General features: G+C 38.6%; 1 protein-coding gene and 1 pseudogene across 1 annotated transcript in view; one reads left to right on the top strand and one right to left on the bottom strand.

Annotated features, from left to right (window-relative positions):
* Positions 1-1,385: 1,385 nt before the first annotated feature.
* Positions 1,386-1,749, bottom strand: LOC104672128 (annotated as a pseudogene).
* Positions 1,748-26,429, top strand: part of TMC1 (transmembrane channel like 1) — a 180,364-nt gene continuing 155,682 nt past the window's right edge. Inside the window, exons 1-2 of the mRNA XM_010375850.2 lie at positions 1,748-1,801; positions 9,067-9,145. Coding sequence (XP_010374152.1) covers positions 1,748-1,801; positions 9,067-9,145 — 133 coding nt within the window. The remainder of the gene's footprint in view (positions 1,802-9,066; positions 9,146-26,429) is intronic.

Raw genomic sequence — 26,429 nt, 5'->3', positions numbered from 1 at the left:
CAGCGTATGAGATTTCCTGTTGATCCTCATCCTCATCAAAACCTAGAATTAAGAGTGAATCTTTTAAATTTTAGCCTTTTGAGAAGATGTGTAGTGGTACTTCATTGTGGTTTTAGTTTGCATTTCTCTAATGACTAATGATGTTTAACATGTTTTTATATCTTCTTTTGTCTCCATCTATTCTTCATTCTTCATTCTCTTTTCTTCCTTTAGATTAAGTATTTTTTATTTTATTCTATCTTCACTACTGGGATATTATCTATAAATTTTTTGTTGTTCCATTTTAGTGAATTTACAATATAAATCTTTAACTTATCACAGTCTATCATCAAATAATGGTATACCCCTTACATATGTTTTAGAAACCTTACAGTGGTAAAAATATCAGTTCCCCATCCTGTACTTGGTGCTATTGTTTTCATGCATTTTATTCCATATATACTAGAAACTCTACAATCTATCATTATTACTTTTGGTTTAAATATTAAATCATCTTAAAAAGAGATTTTTAAAAATAAGGAAAAAGTCTTTCATATTTTTTCATGTATTTGCCATTTTTGTTGTTTTGTTCTTCCATATTTCAGATCTAAATTTCTATCTGGTATAATTTTCCTTCTGCCTGAGTAACTACCTTCAGTATTTTTTTGTAGCACAGATCTGTTGGCAATGGTTCTCTGAACTTTTGTATGTCTGGAAAAGCCTTTAGCTAATTTTTGAAAGAAGGTTTTTGATGGACATATGATATGGTTTGTTTCCATGTCTCCATCCAAATCTCACTTTGAATTGTAATCCCCATGATCCCCATGTCATGGGGACATGATCCCCGTGTCAAGGTGGGGGACCAGGTGGAGGTAATTGGATCATGAGGACCATTCCTCCCATGCTGTTCTCCTAATAATGAGTGAGTCTCATGAGATCCGATGGTTTTATAAGCATCTGGCATTTCACCTGCTTGCACTTCTCCTTTCTCTTTCTGCCACCTTGTGAAGAAGGTGCCTGTTTCCCCTTCACCTTCTGCCATGACTGTAAGTTTCCTGAGGTCTCCCCAGCCATGCTGAACTGTGAGTCAATTAAACCTCTTTCCTTTATAAGTTACCCAGTCTTGTGTATTTCTTCATAGCAGCATGAGAATGGACTAATACAGTACGTACAATTACAGGTTGCTAGTCCCTTTTCAGTGCTTTAAGGATTTCCGTCTTCCATAGTTTCTGATGAGTAGTCTGTGACCATTCTTATCTTTGTGCCATATTTTCTCATTTTTTTTCTGACCCTCCCTTCTGAGACTCCAATTACAAATATCCTAGACTTCTTAATATCATTCAAAAGATTACTGATGCTTGTTTCTTTTTTTTTTTTTTTTAAGTTTCCAACTGGTAATCAATTTATTAAAATAGTTGACTTAAACGTCTACAATGGTGACTTCCATCTCAACTCCTGGCTCAATACTGATGGAAGTAATCTGCTTAACAATCTCAGAAGGGCTGTACAAGTCAATGAGTCTCCTGTGGATTCTCATCTGGAAACGATCCCATGGCTTAGAACCTTCACCACATGGAGTTTTTTCTTGTAGTGATTAGTAGGCATTCGAACTGGTCTTTTCACTTTGAGATTCTTTTCCTTTGCTCCTCTGATCAAGTCAGCACACACCTTCTCCAGGGATTTTACGTTGCAGCTTGTTAGAGTGATTCGAATTCGGTGAATTGCCACCTCCTGCTCCATGGTTGTTTTTCCGGTATCCTTAAAAGCCATGGCTGCTGCGCGGCTTCCTGACCGACTTCTTCGGCGGCGAGAGCTAACAGCGGTGAGTCAGGAGCAGGTGTGGGCGGATCAGAGCTCCGCACCACCTACGACCACGTCTTCCTCAAAGAGGTGTTTCATGTTTTAAAAGCTTAATTTCCTTCTGTTTCACTTTGGGTAAAATCTGTCTTCAAGTTTGGTGGTCTTTTTTTGGGCCAATATCTAATCTAAAGTTTATCCTATCCAGTATGTTTCTCATTTCAAATATTGTATTTTCTAGCTGCAGAGTTTGATTTGTACTTGAAAACGTTTTTTATTTTTCTCATCGTCTTAAACATTTGGAGTATACTTATAACCATTGTTTTACTGTTGCTATCTGCCGATTCTATCATCTATGAAATTACTAGATCTGTTTCTATTGATTGATTTGATTACTACTCTGGTTGGGAGGCAATATTTTCCCTACTTCTTTGCTTACTTGGTAATTTTTTTATCAAAATAAATTTATAAAAGTAAACTTCATTTACAATTGGACATGATGAATTTTACATTTTTGTGTCCTGGATTTTTCTGTATTCCTTTAAATATTGTCGGATTTCTTCACCCCCCCTCCCCCCCCACCGGGATGCAGATAAGTTTCTTGGAATTAGCTGGATGGCTTTTGAGATTTGCTTTTAAGATTTGTTAGGGTGAGTTCAGAGCAGGGCTACTTTGATCTCGGAAATAGCCCTCTGAAGGGTCTCATGTTCTGTGAGATAGGAAGTCGTTCTCCTCTGACTGGTTGACAGCCTAAGCTATTCCTGATTCTTGTAAGGTCTGGACACTGTTCTGCCTACTCCTTTCTGATAGTTCTTTCCCTGGCCTTAGTAGTTACCACACATCTATGCATACAGCAGTGTTCAGCCAAAGTGTGAAAGGATTCAAAGATCTCCAGAGCTCTCTCTGTGTCACTCGTTTCTGTTATTCTACCCCACAAATTCTAAGTGTGTGAAACTCCCTGAAATCAGAACTATGTCTCCTCAACTCAGTGAGACCACAAGCCACTGCTTGGGTTTCCCCTGCCTATGTTGCAACCTAGAAACTCTTCTCAGGCGAAAAGATCAGGCAACATCAGGGGTCATCTCATTTCCTTCCCTTTCAGAGATCACTGTCTCGGGTTGTCTATTGAACAATGTCTGAAGAAAGATGTTTCATATATTTTGTCTGACTTTCTAGTTGCTCAAGGTAAGAAGGTAAATGCATTCCTAGTTACTGGATTGTAGCTGGGAGCAGAATTTCAATACTGTTTTTTAATGAGATGTTTTTACTTAATTATTTGAGGATTCCCTTTAGTTATCATAATTTTACATGATGTAAACAGGTAAATGAGAATATTTTCAAAACATATTTTTTCAGTTTTGGGGTGGTTCTCCCAGTTCTGGTTTTTGCCAAAGATAATAGATTTTTAGTCTCTGAGTTCCATATGACAATATTTATAAGTCTTGGGTGTATCCATATGGTATGTTATAATGGGAAAAGAAAGATGAAATTCTGCTTTTGTCTGATGTCTTTATAGGTCTTGGAAAGACTTGAAGAAGGGTTGTAAAGTCCATAACTTTACAATAAGACAAAATTAAAAGAATCCAAACCAAAATTGTCCTAGACAATGAAAAGTATCGCTAGGCAGAAGCTGAATCTCTTAAGCTCCCCCGCCAAATCGGCCATGACACAGTCCATAGTTTAACAGTTGTTTCAATTTGAAAATTAATTTTTAGTACTAATTTAAATATTTCATATTAGTATATGAGAATTCTTCCTCCTGTTCAGGCTGTGGTATGGGGAAAAGTCAGTTCCCATCAATACATATTCATATCTACAAGCACAGTGATGAAATTATCCTCATAGCCCCTTGTGTTTGAACAAGCTATGTACTTTTAATTTTAACGGGTTTAACATAATATTCAATATATGTTGATTACTGAATACAACAAAAAGTGTAATAGACACTCCTTGAGAAGCTCATAATCTATTTGGGCAGATGGAAAAAATACTTAGAAAAATTAAAAGGTAGTATAGGACCAGAGTAAGAAAAATATTTGGGTGCAGGATATAAAGTATCAGTTGAATTGTAGAGGCAATATATACTAGGTACATTTTCGCCTGGGTGACAGGGCGAGACTCCGTCTCAAAAAAAAAAAAAAAAAAAAAAAAAACTATGGTTGTTCACTATAACTAAACATCTCTTTTTTTTGAGACGGAGTCTCGCTCTGTCGCCCAGGCTGGAGTGCAGTGGCGAGATCTAGGCTCACGGCAAGCTCCGCCTCCTAGGTTCACGCCATTCTCCTGCCTCAGCCTCCCTAGTTGCTGGGACTACAGGCGCCCGCCACCATGCCCGGGTAGTTTTTCTGTATGTTTAGTAAGGACAGGGTTTCACCATTTTAGCCAGGATGGTCTCCATCTCCTGACCTCGTGATCCACCCGTCTCTGCCTCCTGAAGTGCTGGGATTACAGGCGTGAGCCACCGCGCCGGGCCACATTTCATCTCTTTTAGTCTAACTTACTCATCTACAAAATGGAGATAATACCTGTTTTGCAGTGCAGACCCTGACATACAGGTAGAGTTGCATAAATTAGCTTCTATTCCTTAACTCTTTTCTTCCTTCCTTCTTTCTAGCTAATTTTTAACTCTCTATCCTAGACAACTTTTGCTAAACGTGTATAACATGTAGTACCTACGCATAGGAATATGTTTTTATAGAACAGAATTATTGAAACAACTTCTTACATTTTTGTTATTTTTTCAACGGCAAGAATTCATATATTCCTTCTGAGCCAAGGACATGCAATAAAAAGTAAGAGAGATTCAGAAACTCTGATGATTACTCTCCCAAGAAGGGTGCTTGCTAGGGTGAGGGTCTTGCAGACACAGAAGGAGCTGATGGGGTGAACTGTTGGGATGTTACAAAAGACCTTCAGGAAAATATGTAATCAAAGGCAAGAAATCAGAGAGAAGATTCCCTTAGGGAAAAAGGGAGTGGTTCTGAAGAACTTAGAAGTTTTTCCAGGCAATAGCCACAGATGCTAGCACAAGGACATAGTGGCCACATAGTGTGAGCAAAAATGCTTAACTTTTTGCTCTTCTTCTAGTATTTACTCTCTTAACCCAGACAACATGAGCTCCAGAAGCCTCATGATGAGTGGAGAAAGAAACATAAATCAGAAGAAGTGGTCAGAAAGATGCCTATATTCACTTCCACCCTTAGGTCTCCAAGCCTCAGTTCCTGGCATGAGGAGGTAGAGGAGAGAAGCTTGGAATAGGATGTGAGATTACAGTTTTAATATAGACTGGACTGGATATTTGAACACCTGAAAATGAATCTTAAATTCTCAAAATGAGGTGGTTCCTACAACTGAAAATAACAAGAAAGCTACGGGATCTCCTGCTATGTTATCCAGGGTTGGAAAAGTGAAATTCAATGGAGCCAGATTAAAAGATGGACTTTTGGACGGGGGCAGTGGTTCATGCCTATAATCCCAGAACTTTGGGAGGCCAAGGTGGGCAGATTACTTGAGGCCAGGAGTTCAATACCAGCCTGGCCAACATGGTGAAACCCCATCTCTACTAAAAATAAAAAATTAGTCAGATGTGGTGGCATGTGCCTGTAGTCCCAGCTACTGGGGTGGGTGAAGCATGAGAATCACTTGAACCTGGGAGGCGGAGGTTGTGGTGAGTCAAAATTGTGCCCCTGCACTCTAGCCTGGCAATGGAGCAAGACCCTGTGTGAGCCTGTGTCCAAAAACAGACAAAAAGCAAACAAAAGCCATGTGGAGTTTGTTTACTCTTTAAACAAATATCCTTCACGTATTGAACTGAACTATAATTAACTCCTCTTTCACTTGCCATTTCCTGTGCTTCCTTTTCCAACCATTACATCTCCTTTGACACATTTTCTTTTTCTTTTCTTTTTTCTTTCTCTCTTTTTTTTTTTTTTTTTTGAGATATAGTCTCTATAATTAGAGTTAGTAGGGCACATAGCAGGTTTTAATAAGATATCTAGTTCCTCCTCTTAAGGTAACTCATGAGAACCTTTAAGCAAAAGAACTGAAGAATTTCTAATGGGGCAGCTGATCCACTCTTTTGTGCACTCTGTTCTGCTCATGATCTGATGTTAGTTGGGGTTTCTATTTGTGATTCCTGGGCCTTAACTGCTGATGACAGAGTTCAAAATCATTGCTTTCTAACTCTGAGAATGACTGCATAATACGACATCATTTTCTACCCCTGAGTATTAATGGTCTATCTTATTCCTCCTACCTGTCCTTCTCCTTGAGGAGGAAGATCATCAATGCACTGTGTGGACTGAAGTGGCTTCATACCCCCTTAATGTTAATGTTCTCGTTTGCTTAAAGTCTGAACTGAATATGGATCCCTCATTTATGAAGCACCATGACACTTCCTGGGTAGTGAACAATTAAACAAACTTCCCAGCAACAGTGGCTATTTTTTTTTTTTTTTTTTTTTTTTTGCTTTTTCACTTCATGGACAATGTTGTATCAAGTTAAATTTGCAACTAGCTTGAGGCTTCACACATGGTGATTTTGAGAAATTGAATTCTGTACCTCAAGTATATTTCCTTTTCCTTGAACTTTACATTCAGGTCAGCTGTCCAGTTCTTAAACAATGGGTTTTTGAGAGGCAATGAGCAACACAATAGCATTTTCTCCTTCAATTCTATCTGCCTTTGAAAAAAATAACCTTTTATTTTTGATTCAAAGAAGAGAGGAGTTTTCTTGTCTTTCTACATCTGTTCCAACTCCTCCAAATGCACAAACATTTTTTCAGAGCATTCCAGAGTTTCTCAGACTGCACATATAAGATTTTGCATATAGATACATCTTGGTCATAATAACCTTCTACCGAATTTGTAGAAAATAGATGTATTCTACATTTTCATATCTTTATGGCAATATGAATAGATAAGGCTCTTCTTGCAAAAATATCTCCTGAACTGTGCAGGAGATGCTTGGAAGACCCAGTCAAAATTATGAAGTATCCCAAGTTTGTATCCTCCCGTGGCTTCCCATATTACAATAATGCCTTTCTTATCCAGGTTCCAGTACTCTCAAGCCCTTGTCCTTCACTTTTCATTTTAGTTTGCATTCATCCAAGTATTTGGATGGAAATTATCAATACCTTATATAAGAATGTATGGGAGGCTGAGGTGGGCGGACCACGAGGTCAGGAGATCGAGACCATCCTGGCTAACAGAGTTAAACCCCGTCTCTGCTAGAAAAATACAGAAAATTAGCCATGCATGGTGGCAAGTACCTGCAGTCCCATCTACTTGGGAGGCTGAGGCAGGAGAATCGCTTGAACCTGGGAGGCCAAGGTTGCAGTGAGCCAAGTTTGTGCCACTGCACTCCAGCCTGGGCGACAGAGCGCGACTCCATCTCAAAAACAAACAAACAAAAAGAATGTCAATGGAGTTAAAAGTATGCTTTCCAGTTTTCAGCCATGGATCATATTTTGTAGCCTTGCCTAATTCCTAAAGTCTCACTCCATGATGTTTCCTCCTTATTATAAAGATTAGATGGTTTTGCATTGCTGCCATGTGACATTTATACTTCCCAAGCTGCTGTGTCATCTTCTTCTACCATTTAAACTTAATTTTACTTTAAGTCCACATCTAATCTGTGTGCCTGCATGCCCAGCACATTTTCCACCTTCTACATTTTATTTGACTGGAGAAATCACCTCAGCCTCTCTAGGTCTCTGCTTATCATCACTCTGCTCATTCTTCAAGCCTCACTTGATTACTGCCTCCTCTGTGATGCTTTCCTGGATTTCCTTAGTAAGACATAATTTCTCCTTTTCATACTTCTGTGGTATTAAGTATGCACCAGTTACATATGACTCATCTCCAAGTGCTTTGGCGTGGAGATGTTATTTATGTTCCTTATATGACTACTGACCACTTTTTTCCAGACTAAATATTGAAACACTTGGCCAGATAATTTTTTCTCAATTTTGAGTTTCCTTTAAAATAAGTTTTGGCCGGGCGCGGTGGCTCAAGCCTGTAATCCCAGCACTTTGGGAGGCCGAGACGGGTGGATCGCGAGGTCAGGAGATTGAGACCATCCTGGCTAACACGGCGAAACCCCGTCTCTACTAAAAAATACAAAAAACTAGCCGGGCGAGTTGGCGGGTGCCTGTAGTCCCAGCTACTTGGGAGGCTGAGGCAGGAGAATGGCGTAAACCCGGGAGGCGGAGCTTGCAGTGAGCTGAGATCCGGCCACTGCACTCCAGCCTGGGCGACAGAGCGAGACTCCGTCTCAAAAAAAAAAAAAAAAAAAAAAATAAGTTTTAAAACAAATTTTTGAAATTAAATTACATTTTGTTAGGTTGCAAATCTGACAAAGTCCAACGATGAGGTGAGTTTGTTGTGATCAGTTGGCTAGTTGCTAAACTCACAGCTGGTTTGTGTCTGCTGACTAGCAAATTATTGGCCTACAGAAAGTCTACATGGGGAAACAGATTATGATGCAAACGTTGCTTGGAGAGCCCTTGATCAAGAGCAAAACAGGTTGGCAGACTCGAGGGATAGGTTTGGCTAGGTCTGATGGAACATTCCAGTTTTGCCAACAGAAGGAAAAACATTGGAAGGACTTCCCCAGGATCTGGATCTCTTTCCACTGGGTAACATTTAATAAGCACTAACATGGTATCCTCTTTCACTTGCCATTTCCTGTGCTTCCTTTTCCAACCATTACATCTCCTTTGACACATTTTCTTTTTCTTTTTTCTTTCTTTCTTTCTTTTTTTTTTTTTTTTTTTTTTTTTTTTTTGAGATAGAGTCTTGCTCTGTCACCCAGGCTGAAGTACTCACTGCAACTTCCACCTCCCTGGTCCCAGCGATTCTTCTGCCTCAACCTCTTGAGTAGCTGGGATCAGAGATGTGCACCACCACACTCAGCTATTTTTTATTTTTTATTTTATTTTTGCATTTTTAGTAGAGACAGGATTTCACCATGTTGGCCAGACTGGTCTTGAACTCCTGACCTCAGGTGGTCCACTGGCCTCAGCCTCCCAGAGTACTGGGATTATAGGTGTGAGCCACTGTGCCTGGTCTCTTTTTCCTTAAGTGTATCAATACCATCATTTTGCCTACTTATTCTGCCCTGGGAGCCATTCTGTCTCTTTAGGAAGTTTTTGCATCTATCAGATCTCATCTTTTATGTTTTGATGTTTAATAGCATTTAAAGCTTTTTGTTTTGTGTTTTTTAAATGATTTGAAAAAAGTGTGCTCATTAATTAATAAGCAATAAATTCAAACTTGTTGCTTTTTTAAGAAAAAAATGAAAAATTCTGTAACAATGTATCTTAGCCATAAAACACTTGTAATCAGCACTCCTCCAGAAATTTCAGGATGTAAGTTATCTCAATGATAATACTAGAAAATCTTGGGAAGCAAGGATATGGCTAACTTTTTATATCATAGATCCCTACTGCCACAACAAGAGTTAAGACTTAGTAAATTCAGTCATGCATTGCTTAACAACTAGGATATGTTCTTGTAACCACCCAATGGGTTCGTTTTGCCTGCTGCCTGGATAGAGCCAATTTATCAAGAACCAGGAATTGCAGTAGAGAAAGAGTTTAATTCATACAGAGCCAGCTGAATGGGAGACTGGAGTTCTATTACTCAAATCAGTCTCCCTGAAAATTTGGAGGGTAGTGTTTTTCAAGGACAGTTTGAACGGCCAGGGAATGGTGCTGCTGACTGGTTGGAGGTACAATCATAGGGGTGTGGAAAATGGTCCTCATGCATTTCTCGAGTCCACTCCTTTTCTTACTTCCTGCTTAGTGGAGGTGTTAGAATCTGCTTCTCGGTGGGGCCACAGGACTGGTTGGTGGGTCCAGGTGGGGCCACCAGTTATCAGAAATGCAAAAACCTGAAAAGACATCTCAAAAGACCAATCTTAGGTTCTGTAATAGTGATGTTATTTGCAGGAGTAATTGGGGAAGTTGCAGATCTCGTGGCTAATTTGTTAGTCCTACAAAGTCTAGTCCCCAGGAAAGAAAGGGGTTTATTTAAGGAAAGGGCTGTTATCATCTTTGTTCAAAGTTAAACTATAAACTAAGTTCCTCCCAAAGTTAGTTGAACCTATCCCCAGGAATGGACAAGGGCAGCTTGGAGGTTAGAATCAAGATGGAATTTGTTAGGTCAGATCTCTTTCACTGTCATAATTTTGTCCCTGTTATAATGTTTGCAAAGGTGGTTTCAGTGTAGACCTTATAAACACCATATGCTTAGACTATACTAAGTTTATTAAAATATTTTTCTTTTTTTGATAACAAATTAACCTTAGCTTACTATAAATTTTTTACTTTTTAAAGTTTTTAATTTTTTTGAACTTTTAACTCTTTTATAACAGCATAAAACACACTTTGTACAACTGTACAAACATATTTTCTTTATATACTTATTCTATAAGTGCTTTCTATTTTTATTTTTTCCCCTTAAACTTTTTAATTTAAATGAAGACACAAATGCATTACCCTAGGCCTACACAGGGTCTGGATCATCAGTATCACTATCTTCCACCTCCACATCTTGTCCCACTGGAAGATCTTCATGGACAGTAACACGAAGCTCTCATCTCCTGTGATAACAATGCCTTCTTCTGGAATACCTCCTGAAGGACCTGCCTGAGGCTGTTTTATAGTTAATTTCCTATTTTACAAGTAGAAAGAGTATACTCTAAAATACTGATTAAGATATTGTACAGTAAATACATACACCAGTAACAGAGTCTGTTATTATCATTATCAAGTTTTATGTACTGTACCTAATTGTGCTACATTTTTGTATGCCTGGCAGTGCAGTAGGTGCGTTTCACCAAGACCACCACAAACATGTGAGTAATGTGTTGAGCTATGACATTACCAGAGCTACCATGCTGGTATAGACAGGAGACAGGGACTGGGTAGAAGAGGGCAGTTCCCTGGTAAAAGTCTTACTCCCAAGCCTAGAAACCCGCAGCCCTAAATGGGAATAGACATTCCTGTTTGTGCACCCAAATGTTGCCTTTCGGCCTGCCATGACCTTCTGTGCTGTACCCATATAAACCCCAACTCCCAGGCTTGATGAGCAGATGAGCAGATAAGCAAACAAACAGAAGAACAGAGAAGCAGAAGAGTGGTGCTGCAGAGAAGGAGAGAAGAGAAGGAGCATCTGAATGTCAAGAGGAGTTTGGAGGGGGATGGTCAGAGAGGAGATCAGTTGCAGGACAGCCAAACTCCAAGGGAAGATCATCTTCCACTCCAATCCCTTTCCAGCTCCCCATCCATCCTTCCAAGAGCCACCTCCATCACCCAGTAAAATCCCTGCATTCACCATCCTTCAAGTTCATGTGTGACTTGATTCTTCCTGGACACTGGACAAGAACCCAGGTGCCAAGAGGGCACTGAGCTGGTTAACACTTAAGCCATCTGCCGATGGCAGAGCTAAAAGAGCACTGTAGCACACCCACTGGGACTTTGAGAGTCACAGGCACACACCCCTAGATGCCACTGTGGGGCGGGAACCCAAAAGTGCTCGCCCTGGCTCCTGCACCTGTCTGTCTACATGCTCCCTCTCCTATAATGGGCTTGTGCAACAGTGGCTGCCCAACAGATGAGCCACACCCCTTCCACATGTCCTGCAAGGGGGATCAGGGAACTCTCCCCCTTCAATGTCAGTAGCTGATAGGAATATTTTAGCTCCATTATAATCTTATAACACCACCTTTGTGTATGTGGTCTGTCATTGACTGAAGTGTCATTATGTGGTACGTTACTGTGTTTATTGAGTGGATGGTCAACTGTATGGGGTACTTGAATAATGAGTGGTGTGAACCTTGGTTTTATGACATCTTCTGAGAGCTGCTTTCAGGTGAGTATAAGAAGAGATATTTCTAGTCTAGGTCCCCACTCCTTTTCTTAGTTCCTGCTTAGTGGAGGTGTTAGAAAAAAAGGTTGGACTCTGGTACTATTTTCCTCCATTGGTTATATGGACTCAAAGCCATAACTTAAGGAAGAATGTCTATTTTTAGATTTGGTGACTGATTTAGATAGATTGCTACAGAAAGTGGTACAAAGATATTTCACACATAGAATATCAAATCCAGGGTGCTTTAGCACTACATTCCAATGGCCTGAGATGGATGGGTGGAAGCCCTGGCAAGCTGAAATAAACCAGGGCAAGCTCCTCTTTGGAATTCACAAGTCTGACAACTGGTGACTCAAGCTCTAGTCAGGAGACCTGAATGTTATGTCTGGCACCACGATACCTTAGTTTACAGAGATTAATCTAACAGGCCTTCAGTTAGTTTGCTTTATTTTAAAATTCTGCTTAGCTTTTTGTTGCCTACTAAATTTCTCCTGATCTATATTTAGATGTAGGTGAGGGCTGTAGATGTGTGCGCTACCAACACCAGCTCCTGGGAGGGAACATTTTCTCACTCACAAGCAAGTGAACTTTGCTTTCTCCATGAAGAAGAATGACCTGCACGATGGCTTTCAGAAGTGGAGAACACGGCTCATGGTTCCCTCCATAGTTCCTCCATGGCCTTTGGTTACCTATTCTCTGAATGGAGGAGCTTGGGTTATGTGAAAAGCAGAGCGACCAGACTACACAAATGCTGTAGTGAGAAGGCAGCAAATTAAAATATCAGAAATTTCAAAAGGAAAGATTTATAATAGTTAGATTTAAAACATGCTCTGAGGCCAGGCATAGTGGCTCACACCTTTAATCCCAGCACTTTGGGAGGCCAAGGCAAGAGGATTGCTTGAGGGCAGGAGTTCAAGACTAGCCTGCACTATATAACAAGACCCTGTCCTGTCTCTATATAAAAAAAAAAACAAAAAAAAAAAAAACAAAAAAAGAAAGGAAACGGAAGAAAAGTGCTTTAATATTCAGAGGCATGAGAGATGCAATGAGTAACATAGGACCTTCTCTAGGGACACTGGGGAAGCACTCTACGGAGGAGGTTCTAATCTAGCCTGGCAAATCTCTCTTCCCTTCATGCCTTGTATTTCCTTCTTCTTTGTGACTTTGCTAATGTTCTTCCTTCCTCTTGGAAAAATTTCCTGTACTAATCCAAAGGCCCCAAGACACAGGGGGAAATGTGGTAAATCTGAGACTGGAAGGAAGTTACCATCTAATATCGCTCTTATACAGTATAACTATTGTTAATATTATTGCTTGGGTTACTCATTTACTCATATCACAAACACTGACTGAGTGCTTATTATTTGCCAAGCATGGGCAATAAAGAGTTGAAGACCAACAAAGCCTCTGCCTTCCCAGAAGCTTATTTGCTTGTGGGGAAAATAAACAGTGGATCAATTAACAAATAAGTAGATAACATAATGGCACAGCCAGGCGTGGTGGCCTCATGCCTGTAATCCCAGCACTTTGGAAGGCTGAGGTGGGAGGATCGCTTAGGCCCAGGAGTTTGAGACCAGCCTGGGCAACATAGGGAAATCCCATCTCTACCAAAACAAAACAAAACAAACCACAAACGAAACACATGGTGACGTGTGCCTATAGTCTCAGCTACTCAGGAGGCTGAGGTGGGAGGATCACTTGAGCCCAGGAGGCAGAGGTTGCAATGAGCCAAGATCTCCCCACTGCACTCCAACCTGGGTGACAGGGTGAGACCCTGTCTCAAAACAAACAAACAAACAAACAAACAAAACAACCAAAAACCAAAAAAAGTAATGTCAGATGGTGACAGTGTTTTGAAGAAAATAAAGCAGGGTAGGGGAACTAGTGATAACTGGAGATTTGGGTTTCTCCATCTCTGGCTGCTTTTGTATCCTCTGTAAGATGAAAGTGGCAAAGGAAATTCCAGGTTGACTTTTGGGTTCAGTGAGTTTTCTACCTTATGTCTCTTCACTGCCCTTTCCCTCCCCAGAACCTCTAAGATCTGATCCTTAGATTCTGCAATGTAAGTCAGCTTCCTTCTTCTTGGTTGCCAGCTCACTACATTCTTATTCCTGGATAAACCAAAAATCTCTTCCTTGTTTTCACATTTTCAAAAAGATGTAGAAATCTCTCACCTGCTCATGTTCCTTCCTTTTTGTCTTATGGGTATATACACCTTTTACAATTTTTTCCCTACCAAATGTAGTTGAATATTGGGATGTAGTCATAACAAACACATAAATACAATCCACCATATTTAAATGGACTTATTCATTTAGTCTGCTTAAAATCAAGATAGTAACACAGGCACCAGTGGGTTTCTCTGCAAACTCTGGGCATTTTTAATCCTGGCAATTTTTAAATTGCTTAGCAGTAAAATGGTCAGACAACAGCACCTATTGTTATGAATCCCTGCTCCTTCTTACCTCAATGAGGCTATCATTTCTATCAATTCTGCTGACAGAATTAAGAAGAGCCATTGATTTCCAGTTTGTTTAGCGTTTTTATTCTTAGGATGGGAGTGATGACTTGTAACCTCTTTACATCTAGAGACTCAATTTAAGTCTACCTCTTTCATTCAGCCTTCTCTCACCATTTGCAGCTGCCTGGAATGCCTTCTTTCTCTCAGTTCCTATTTTTGACATTAAAAATCAGGGTACTTAGTTATATTGTACCTCACACCAATCGTTTTACTTGTTAATATCTTTTTTCCTAGTTAGATTGTGACATTTTGGAATAAAAGAAAAAATATCTTTTTTAACTTTACAGCTTCCCAGATTTCATTAGATTAGTATCGATGTGAGTGCCTTTTATACATCAGGCAATGCCTAGTGTATAATATTTTTACTTATGAGTTTTAGCATTTAACTTATCTAATGATCACAACATTTCTATGATGTCATTTGTTTTCATGATTTGTTGAAAGTTGATGGTCAGAAAGGTTAAAAAGTTGTCTGTGGTCATAATTTTTGAGGAGGCGGAGCTAAAGGCCTGTTTGATTCTGAGAACAATTCTGTGCTCCTTCAGCTGAACCACACAGCCCCTCTTAGAGCTTTGTCTCCATAGACACTAAGTGTATTCTTGTTGATTGAGTGAATTAATGGATGAATTATCTGGAGTTCCTTCTGCTTCTGTTTTCTTCTCTGTAAAACGAGGATCATTGCAGGAACCTGAACTAGTAATAGAATAGTCCAACTGAGTTCCCTTAATTTGGTAACCAAGAGAAAGTAGAGTTAATTAACTAGAACCCTTTGCCATGACTGCTCTCTAGACTTTTCATCGCTTTTCTCTGAAAGTCCGGTCCTGAGTTCTATTACAAGATAGAACATTTTAGCCACTATTAACATTTTATGGCATTGGTTCCTTTTTTCCTAATACTGTGGGATTAAAACAATGTTCACCAAATTCTGGATGTTTTATTCCTGTTTTTTCATGATGTTTTATAATCCAGGCCTTCTTCATAGAGACACAGGGCTATGTTTTATAACTGCCAGGGTCAAGAAAAGAACAGTGAGATCCTTAAAGATCCTTGTGTGAGATCCTTAAAGAAATAGCTGAGCAGTAACTTCAGACCTTCTGTATGTTTTCCTCAACATTTTCTCTCACTTTTTGTCTCCCTACAACTCATTTTTAGAAAACAAAACACAACACAATTTTGCTCTTTTAAAAGATAGTACAGCTGGGTGCAGTGGTTCATGCTTGTAATCCCAGCACTTTGGGAGGCTGTGGGGGCCAGATCACCTGAGGTCAGGTGTTTAAGACCAGCCTGGCCAATATGGTGAAACCCTGTCTCTACTAAAAATACAAAAATTAGCAGGGTGTGGTGGCAGGCCCCTGTAATCCCAGCTACTTGGGAAGCTGAGGCAGGAGAATCACTCGAACCTGGGAGGTGGAGGTTACAGTGAGCCGAGATTGCGCCACTGCACTCCAGCCTGGGTGAAAAAGTAAGACTCTGTCTCAAAAAAAAAAAAAAAAAAAAAAGAAAGGTAATATACGTGTACTATAATACTTTACAAAGTACAGAAAATATCTAAAGAAAAAGAAATAACATCTCACAACCTCATCATCTAGATATGACTGCTAACATTTTGACGTATTTCATTTCAGCTTTTAATTAATTTTTGCAGAAGACATTTATTTCAGATATTCTAACTTTATAATCTATAGAATTTTAATGATATTTTTGTATGACATCTATCATAAACATTTCTGCATGTGATTGAAATATTTATAAATATTATTTTTATTTAAAGGATGCATAGTTCATTGATACAACCCTTCTTTTAAAATTGGTAATTTCAGCCGGGCGCGGTGGCTCAAGCCTGTAATCCCAGCACTTTGGGAGGCCGAGACGGGCGGATCACGAGGTCAGGAGATCGAGACCATCCTGGCTAACACGGTGAAACCCCGTCTTTACTAAAAAAAAAAAAATACAAAAAACTAGCCGGGCGAGGTGGCAGGCGCCTGTAGTCCCAGCTACTCGGGAGGCTGAGGCAGGAGAATGGCGGAAACCCGGGAGGCGGAGCTTGCAGTGAGCTGAGATCCGGGTACTGCACTCCAGCCTGGGCGGCAGAGCGAGACTCCGTCTCAAAAAAAAAAAAAAAAAAAATTGGTAATTTCACATACCTGGAGATGAGCAGATGTGAAACAAACAAGAAAGGGTAAGAGAGAGCTAGTCTCTTGACTTATATATATATTTTCAATATGACTTGAAAAAAAGAACTTAACTTAGAGACCTCTAGAACAGTTAGCACAAATAGATTTCTCAGTGTGGTTAAGATGAAGTACAGATACTAAATTTACTCTTTTAGGTGAAATAAATAAAAACTGGATAAGATATATACAGCAACAGTTTTCAAGACATTATACCTCAGACAACAAAGGATAATGACCTGTGAGAGAGGGAAAACAAATTAGGTGAGCCTATGATTGCCCCAGTTTACTGCCTGGAGAGAGATTCCAGGCCTAGGTGCAGAGAGAAGGGCTGCAAATGAAAACCATTGCTCTTTCTGAGTTGAGGAGAGAGACCTGAGAGTCTGCAGGTACTAAGATAGCTGCAATTCATGAGGAAGAGTTCCAGAGAAAAGAAAACTGAGCAGAGAGTGAGCTCTGGATTTCTGTAGTGTTCCTGCTGACTCTTGGGCTGAATCATGATCAGTGCATGTGTGTGGCTGGAGAAAGAACCTCTGAAAAGGTTTAGAGGCACAAATCCTTGGCATCACATAGGTCTGAGAATAGCTCCTCTTTCCACCGGAAAGAGTATAAAAACCACGTAATTCACGGGATATCAGGCAACGTACTCAGAAGGGTTTTGCTTCAGCAGTGAGAAAAAATTAGACCTAGACCAAATGTTGCTCTGATCCTAACAAAACTTAAAAAATGAGACCCTAAAGGATACAACTGTTTCCAGGTAACTTAAATATATACCAGAACAAAGCTGAAGAATATGGAATATGAAAATATCTAGCAGTCAGTAAGGTAGAATTCATAATATCTATCATGCAACCAAATATTACCATGAATATAAAGAAGCATGAAAATAAATACCCATAATTCCAAGAAAAATCAATTACACATAATTGCCTCGTCAATGACACAGATGATGTAATTAGTAAACAAAGAGCTAATTGTAACTCTGCCAACTCTAGCCATTACACATGTTCAAAAGGCTAGAGGAAAGATTAAATCAGGACACAGAAGAATTAAAAGACAAAATAAAATATCTACAGATGAAAATTACAATATCTGAGATGAAGCATAAGCAAGATGGGATTCGCAGCAGATTAGGTGTAGAAGAAGGATTAATGAACATCAAAGCATATATGACAACAGTAGCATAAAGTCTGTAAGAAAAGAAATGGAAACATACTGGTATAAGGTTTTACACTATGTATGAAATGGTATAGTATCACTTGAAGAGAGACTGTGACTAAAGACCACCGTACCCTCTTAGGGGAGGAAAAATATCTTTTTTTTTTTTTTTTTTTTTTTTTTTTGAGACGGAGTCTTGTTCTGTCGCCCAGGCTGGAGTGCAGTGGCCGGATCTCAGCTCACTGCAAGCTCCGCCTCCGGGGTTTACGCCATTCTCCTGCCTCAGCCTCCCGAGTAGCTGGGACTACAGGCGCCCGCCACCTCGCCAGGCTAGTTTTTTGTATTTTTAGTAGAGACGGGGTTTCACCGTGTTAGCCAGGATGGTCTTGATCTCCTGACCTCGTGATCCGCCCGTCTCGGCCTCCCAAAGTGCTGGGATTACAGACTTGAGCCACCGCGCCCGGCCTGAAAAATATCTTTTTTTTCTACCCATCCTGGGTTCACAGCTGAGGCCAATATAACAAAAAACAGATTAACAACACAGAAGCATACACATTTACTTAGTATAAGTGTTATGTGACTCAGGAGCCGTCATAAGGAAAGAAGACTCAAAGAAACAGACCTGACTATTTTTATAGTAGGTTTGATGAAGAATGGATAGTCACGGCAAAATATAATAGGACAATGGGTGTATGATCTAAAGGTAGTAAACTGGGGGAAATTTAGCAGGGTTTACTTGTTCAGATTTTTCTCCTTGACCTTTTGTTGTGAGAGGCAAGCATGTTTCTTTTCTCTGGGTATAGGGAGGGCACCTCTCACATGACGGACGTAGGATCTACTTCAGAGAAGTGCCGGGGAAGAACAGTGACCTTCCTGCTTCTGCAGTTTTCTTAAATTCATATAGCTTAAAATATTTAATATGCTAAGGTGTTACATTTGGGGGTAGTATATCTTGATACCCATCACCTGAAACCAATCACTTTATAATAGTAACACAAATGTAGATAATATGCCATAAAGGTGGTAAAATGGAATCATTGGAAAAGTCAACTCATCCAAAAGAAGGCTGGAAGAGGAAAGCAAAAACAAAGAAGAGATGGGAGAAATAAAAAGTAAATCATAGGGACATGAGCATCCCTTAATTTTGGTATACAGGAGGGGTTTGAGGAGTGCCGTCGGATACCAAAGGATGACTGTATATTTTATAAATTAAGAGACTTTCATTCTTTAAATATTCTTGGACTTAAAGTTTTTTAAAAAGAAAACAAATCAAAGCATACTATAGTTGCTAAAACAAATCATTTTAGTAGTAGTATATTCAGTGGCTGAAATGATAGGGAGCATCAATCATTATTTCTTCAATATCACGTTATCCTTACTGAAAAAATAAGATATAACTGGGAAATATTCTTGGATCCCTTACACATCCACTTAATTTCTTAAAAGAAGAAAGATAAAATACATGTAACAACAGAAACAAATAAACCGTTTACTGTAACATTCCAGGAATCATGGGCTCCTTTTCTTGGCCAGTTTATTTATTTACTTATCTTTATCACCTAGTAGTAGTTTGTTTCCTTTGATAGAATATATGGTAGTCCCACATTGGTGACAGCTGGTGCTCCCTTCATCCAACTGGATCATTTTGAGATGCAGTTTTACATTTTTTTTTTAGCATTTTCTTTGTGTTCCTATATCAGTTATGATGAGCCACTGATAATATTTCGTTCTAAAACGAAACATGTTACTTAGTACATTTTTTTTAGTGTCTTGCTGACTTTTAAAATTTGAATGATGTACAGACTTTGTTTTTTAATGAAATATAAATATTTGCTCATGGTTTCTAAATTCCTTATAAAATAAAATTAATTCAATCTGCAAAAAAGTTAAATGGTAAGAGAGTAAACTCATCACTTAGATATTCATATTAAACGTAAATGGCCTAAACACCCCAACTAAAAGTTAAAAATGGTCTAATTGAATAAAATACCAATATCCAACTATATCTTGCCTATAAGAAAATATTGCCACTTTCAGTATAAAAATATAAATAGGTAAAAGATAAAAGGATGGAAAAAGACATACTATTTTAAATTAATCAAAAGAGGGTGGAGTGGCCATATTGAGTAAATTAGACTTCAAAGCAAATAATATTAATACTACCAGGGATGAAGAACATTATTTCATAATAATACATGTAAACTGATAAAAAGGAAGTAACAAATTTAAACATTTATTCACCTAATATCAGAACTCTAAAATACATAAAGAAAATGCTGATATAACTTCAAATAGAAATAGATAAATCCACTGTTATAGTCAGATTTCAGGACCTTTTTCTCAATAACTGATAGAAAAAACAGACAAAAATATCAGTAAGGATATAGAAAAGCTCCAAAATATTATCAATCAACTTGAATTAATTAATATTTATGGGGCCAGGCTTGATGCTCATGCCTGTAATTCCAGCACTTCGGCAGGCCTTGAGCTCAGGAATTCGAGACCAGCCTGGGCAACACACACACACACACACACACACACACACACACACACACATATATATGTATATATACACACACACATGCACACGCAACACATCAGCTAGCAGCAGAATACACATTTTCTTCAAGAGCACACAGAATAATTAGCATGATATGCTATATTCTAGGCCATAAATAATTCTCAACAGACTTAAAATAATTAAACTAATACAAAATATATTCTGTAACTACAATGGAATTAAATTTGAAATCAATAGCAAAAGATATCTGGCAAATCCCCAAATATTTGGTAACTAATATCATACTTCTAAATGTACCAGGGTCAAATAAGAAATCAAAATAGAAATTAGGAAGTGTTTGACTAAATTAAATACACATTTCAAAATTTTGAGATGCAACAACAGCAGTATTTAGAGGAAAATTTACAATAGTATAGACCTATATTAGAAAAGAGGATCTCAAACCAGTGATCTCAGTTCCTACCTGAAGAAACTAGAAAAGGAAGAGCAAATAAATCCAAAATAAGCAGAAGAAAGTAAGTAATAAAGACCAGAGCTGAAATCAATGAAGTAGAAAACAGAAAAACAAAACAAAAAAAATCTAATAACACCCAAAACTTGTTATTATGCAGATCAGTAAGATTGATAAACCACTGGCCAGACTGATTAGGAATTTATCAAGAAGAAACAAACAATTTTCTTTTTTTGATAGCTTATATGTAGCACCCAAAAATAAATAACTTTGATATAACATTTATTCATCTAATAACAGAAGACAGAAATGAGAAAGGTGACATCATTACACATTCCACAGATAGTAAAAAGATAATAAGATAATATGATGAAAAACTCAGGCCAATAAATTTGACACCTTAGATAAACAGAACAAATTACTTATATGACACCATCTACCAAAGTTCATTCAGGAAGAAATTGATAATCTTAGTAGCTGTATATCTATTAAAGAAATTAAGTTGACAGTTAAAAATTATCCTGCAAAACGTACTTCAAGCTCTGATTGCTTCCCTGGAAAATCGTACCCAATATTTAAGGAGGAAGTAATTCTAATTCTGCGTGAACTTTTCCAGGAAATTGAAGAGGAATAAATATTTTCCAACTCTCCCTGAGACCAGTTCTACTCTATCCAAAACCAGACAAAGACATTCCAAGAAAACAAAACTACAGACCACTGTATGCAAGCAGCAATGGGAAATTAAAAATTATAAAATATCATTTATAATATCAGAAAAAGTAATTATAAAGTACTTAGAAACAAACCTGACAAAAGTGGCTCAAGATTTGAACTCTGTAAACTATAAAACATTGCTGTAAGAAATTAAAGAGGGCAGAAATAAATGGAAACCTCATTTGTGAATTGGATAAATTTAACATTGTGAAGATATAAATTTTCCTTAAATTGGTCTAATAATTCAACAGAATCTCGATCAATACCTCAAGAGGCTTTTAAAAATGTTTGCAAAATTTGACAAACTAATCCTAAAATTTATATGAAAATGCAAAGGACCTACAAGAGGCAAACTATCTTTGAAAAAGAAGAGTAAGTTTGAAAGACATATATTTGCCCTCAGGGCTCATTATAAAGCTACGATAATCAAGACAGTGTGAGACTGAAATAAAGATAGACAAAGAAAGACAATTTCTAGGTCATGAGAGCTATGTTTCCTAAAGGAAGGCAGCAGGTACTTATCAACTTTCCCCATGTCCTCAGGATGCCTTAAGCAGTGGTTGCCGAACCACTAGCAGCTTTAGCACCAGCTGGAAGCTTTTTAGAAAAGCTAATTACTGGGCCCACCCCAGACCTACTGAACTAGAATCTCTGTGGGCAAAGCCCAGGAATCTGTGTTTTGACAAGCTCTCCAGGTGATAATGATGTCTATTAAAGTTTGAGATTCATTGCCTTGGGCTTTCCCGGTTGGAAATCCGCCAGGATTTGGGAGACAGGGGAAGAGGTCTGGAGAGAGTGGCAGAATTCAGCACCACCGAATGAAGAGGAAAACTGATGGCCTTTGTCCATGGAATCCATTAAAATATACTCTCATTGCTGCCAGGCTGAGTTGATGAATAAAAAATAAGCTAATCTCATATCAAGCCATCAGGCTATTGATGATAATTGTGTTTCAGGGTGAGCAAACAGCTTTACCAAGCTCACACAGTTGAGACAATTTGTTGTTTGAAACTATCTTACTGGAAGTAGATACTTAAGAAGAATGCAGAAGTTATGAAAATCAATCCGGGATTCAGAAATCTTTCAATTAAATCTTTAAAATTCTCTCTCTCATGCACACACACACACGCACACATACACATATAGTAAGATTTCATGACACATGAGACAGGCTGTGAAGCTGAACAGTTCTGATGAATGCCTGAGTGGTAAAATCACCTTGAAGAACCGGAAGTGAAGGTCTTTTCTAGCTGGGTATGAGCTACAAACTCGTTTCTTGGGGAACACATGAATACAATGGGGAGGCTAAGTAGCTTCTGAGGCTACTAACAGAATTTTAGTCATTTCTCCTGTCATCTGAAAAATATATGATATTGAATTTTTAAAAATGGGTTTAGTGTAGTCTGGTCTTACTGTCTGAAACTAGGATGTGGTTTGTTCCAATAACCAAAGTGATTCCATCCCATGTGAGGGAAAAAAGGGATAATGGTGAATTAAAAGCACCTGCATGTATTTGTTGCTCCTTTAGAGGGAGTGTCTCTTCATCAACATTAACTTTCTTTCCTACTTTTGAGCTGGCTGCTAAAAGTCTAGGTTTAGATCTTAATCCATTGTCCTTCCCTGCATGATGTAATGCTTACAACTACAGTCTCAACCCTCTGGCATTTAATGAAGATAAAATTGATTACTTATGACTGAAAACAAAAAAATCACTTACAATCAGGATACTGAATATATTAGTAAGTACAAGGTCCCAGCTTCTAGTGGACTTGGCAGACTGTCAAGCTCTTACTAAGTGACCCCACCCCATGCCTTTTTGTCCTTTCTGTTGCCACACAATCATGATAATTTGTTCTCTGAATGCCAGAGTACTGCCAAGGAAAGGAATTCTGAAGCTGGCTGAGAGAGGTCATGTAAATCTACCAATCTAGACTCCATTGACTCTTGTCTCTTTTTTTGTATGGAACTGATTTTATAATTTCTGAGGCAATGAAAGATTAGTACCCCAAATGACTGCTAGTCCTTTGTTTATTGATCAATCTGAGCATGGACTAGAATTCATCCTCCAATTGGTAACAAGAAAAACTTGGATGGGGAAGCACACCATTGGTTAAGGCAGCACAGCAAGTTTGAATTTGGCTGCCTCTACTTCCAATATTGGTTGACGTCAAGAGCAGACATTGGCGTTGGAGTTAAGAGTATCAAGAGAGTTAGTAAGTATCAATTTAGGGTAATATTTTATGCCTGGTCCTTATCTTTTGATGAAATGATTTCTAATATCATCTCAGACTAAATAATATGGGATATTTCTACCTGCAGATTCTAAGGTATTAAGATAAAGCTCAAAGTAGATGTGTTTCCTTATCTTCCTAAAATTTTAGATTAAAGATGCCAAAAATTTGTGTGTGTATGTGTCAAAGCATTTGAACAGCTCTTGTAGACTATTATAACCTTTGTTCTCTATCAGGCACTGTATTATTATTATTATTTTAAATTAATTAATTAATTTTTTATTATACTGTAAGTTCTAGGGTACATGTGCACAATGTGCAGCTTTGTTACATATGTATACATGTGCCATGTTGGTGTGCTGCACCCATTAACTCGCCATTGACATTAGGTATATCTCCTAATGCTATCCCTCCCCCCACCCCACAACAGGCCGCGGTGTGTGATGTTCCCCTTCCTGTGTCCAAGTGTTCTTATTGTTCAATTTCCACCTATGAGTGAGAGCATGCAGTGTTTGGTTTTCTGTTCTTGCAATAGTTTGCTGAGAATGATGGTTTCTAGCTGCATCCATGTCCCTATAAAGGACACGAACTCATCCTTTTTTATGGCTGCATAGTATTCCATGGTGTATATGTGCCACATTTTCTTGTGGATGAATCTTAAAAGCACTATACTAAATGTAAGAAGCCAGACACGAAACAGTACTTACTGTACATTTCCATTAAAACGAAATTCTAGAAAATGCAAACTAATCTACACTGACAAAAAGCAGACTAGCAATTGCTTGGGTCTAGAGGTAGAGTATATGGGTGGTGGGGTGTAGAGACGGAGGGAATGTGTGGATTTATTCCAAGAAGGCATGAGGCCACATGCCTAATTGCCCAACTGGCTTCACTTACACAAAAACATTTATTATTTGTACAAAGTGCAACATGTAATTGTCCTACTGTATTTGGTTGCTATAACAAAATACCATAGAGTAGGTTGCTTATAAACAACAGATATTTATTTCTCATAGTTCTGGAGGTGGGAAAGTTCAATATCCAGGCACTACTGGCAGATTTGGTATCTGATGAGAGCCTACATTCTGGTTCATAGACAGCATTCCATTTGTTGTGTCTCCATATGGCAGAAAGAATGAATAAAATTTCTGGAGTCTTCTTTATAACGGCACTAATCCATTCATGAAGGTTTCATCCCATGACCCAACAATACTGTTGTATTGGGGGCTATCTTGCAACATATGAATTTTGGGGAACATAAACTTGCAACATATGAATTTTGGGGAACATAAACTTGCAACATATGAATTTGGGAAACATATGAATTTTTGGGTAACATAGGCAATGAAGCAAGAAATTTTCCCTGACCCCTTCATGGGCAGGAACTGGAGAGCGCCTATTTCACAGAGGTCTTATCAGATAATAAAATTCTCCATTAAGGCCGGGCGCGGTGGCTCAAGCCTGTAATCCCAGCACTTTGGGAGGCCGAGACGGGCGGATCACGAGGTCAGGAGATCGAGACCATCCTGGCTAACACGGTGAAACCCCGTCTCTACTAAAAAAGCTACAAAAAACTAGCCAGGCGAGGTGGCGGGCGCCTGTAGTCCCAGCTACCCAGGAGGCTGAGGCAGGAGAATGGCATGAACCCGGGAGGCGGAGCTTGCAGTGAGCTGAGATCTGGCCACAGCACTCCAGCCTGGGTGGCAGAGCGAGACTCCGTCTCAAAAAAAAAAAAAAAAAAAAAAAAAATTCTCCATTAAATGGCAAAACAAATAACTATTTGGGATTCCTGGGTCTGTGGTGCCTACTCTTCCAAAGTGAGATTATTAAGGCTAATATGTTCTCTGACTCTGTGTACACAAAGACAGGGGGCAGAAATAATATTGCTAGCCAGTCCACATACCTCAATCACATTTAATTTCACAAAATTTCCTTCTAATAAGCATTGTTCCAACTAACAAACCATATGGTGCTCGTCTAGAGATGGCTGAAGTGTACCTGATTCCAGTATTGTAGGTGTTAAATCTCCGTTCTAATATTGTGAATCCTTAACTGGAGTATTCAAATATTAATTAGCTTCCTCTAGGATATAAATTAATATGTGTACCACAGTCTATGTGAATTATTTTAATTATATTACAGGCCATACAAAAATTATATATAGGTTTAGTCTTTCTGAGTATTGCAAGTTGAGTCTGTGAGAGAAAAAGTTAGGATGAATTGAGAATAACTAGAATTCAGAATTATTTTTCATTAAGTGATGACTGTTAACTCATATTCCTGACTAGGTAGCAAGTCCTGTGAAGTGTGATTTTCTCCTAACAGCTAAAGAGCAGGAAAAAAAATGGATTTATTCTAGTTAATGACTTGCTGTTACTATTTTTATTAAAAAAATGAAGTAAATTGTTTCATTTTTCTTGGTGCTATTACTATTTTGTCAGGGAGACAGATCTTCCAAATGTTAGGAAACTCTGAATCTAAATCCTATATTGCTCTCACTTCCTTTTTCTCTTTGTCTCTCTTCTGTTGTGGCCCTTCCCTCATTGCTAAGCCTTCATTCTGACTCTACCCTGCCCCCGCTGCCTTTTGTTCTTGTGTCTTGTGAAGACACTCATTAACATTTGCTAATGTATGCTAATGAGCAATAATTAGCATCTCTAATGTGAACAAAAGCAGTGCTACAAAGGAAGGGTAAAGATGTGTACAGAGTTCAGCCAGCCTTTTCTGCTTCTTTCTGCCTTAGGAATAATCCTCTTCTTTCAGTTCTTTCACAGTTCTTTAGTGTTTTATGTTTGTTTCATTTTGTTTGCTTATCCGTGAACCCTGACAACCATTCTTCTTCTTGAGTTGGAATACTGCAAAAATGCTGTGGAGGACAGAAGGATTCCTTTTTGTCCTAAATAATCCAAGGATATAAGCCTAGCTGCTAAGAGGTTATAATGCACATTTGTATCTTCATCTGGTTGTTATTTTGGTATCCTATTACTAGCAAAGATTTTAACCAGACAGCCTCA

This window comes from Rhinopithecus roxellana, chromosome 16, assembly GCF_007565055.1.
Source record: "Rhinopithecus roxellana isolate Shanxi Qingling chromosome 16, ASM756505v1, whole genome shotgun sequence".
In the NCBI taxonomy this organism is placed as follows: Eukaryota; Metazoa; Chordata; class Mammalia; order Primates; family Cercopithecidae; genus Rhinopithecus; species Rhinopithecus roxellana.
Note: the sequence above shows the minus strand (reverse complement) of the source record. Positions and strands in the feature narration are given on the sequence as shown.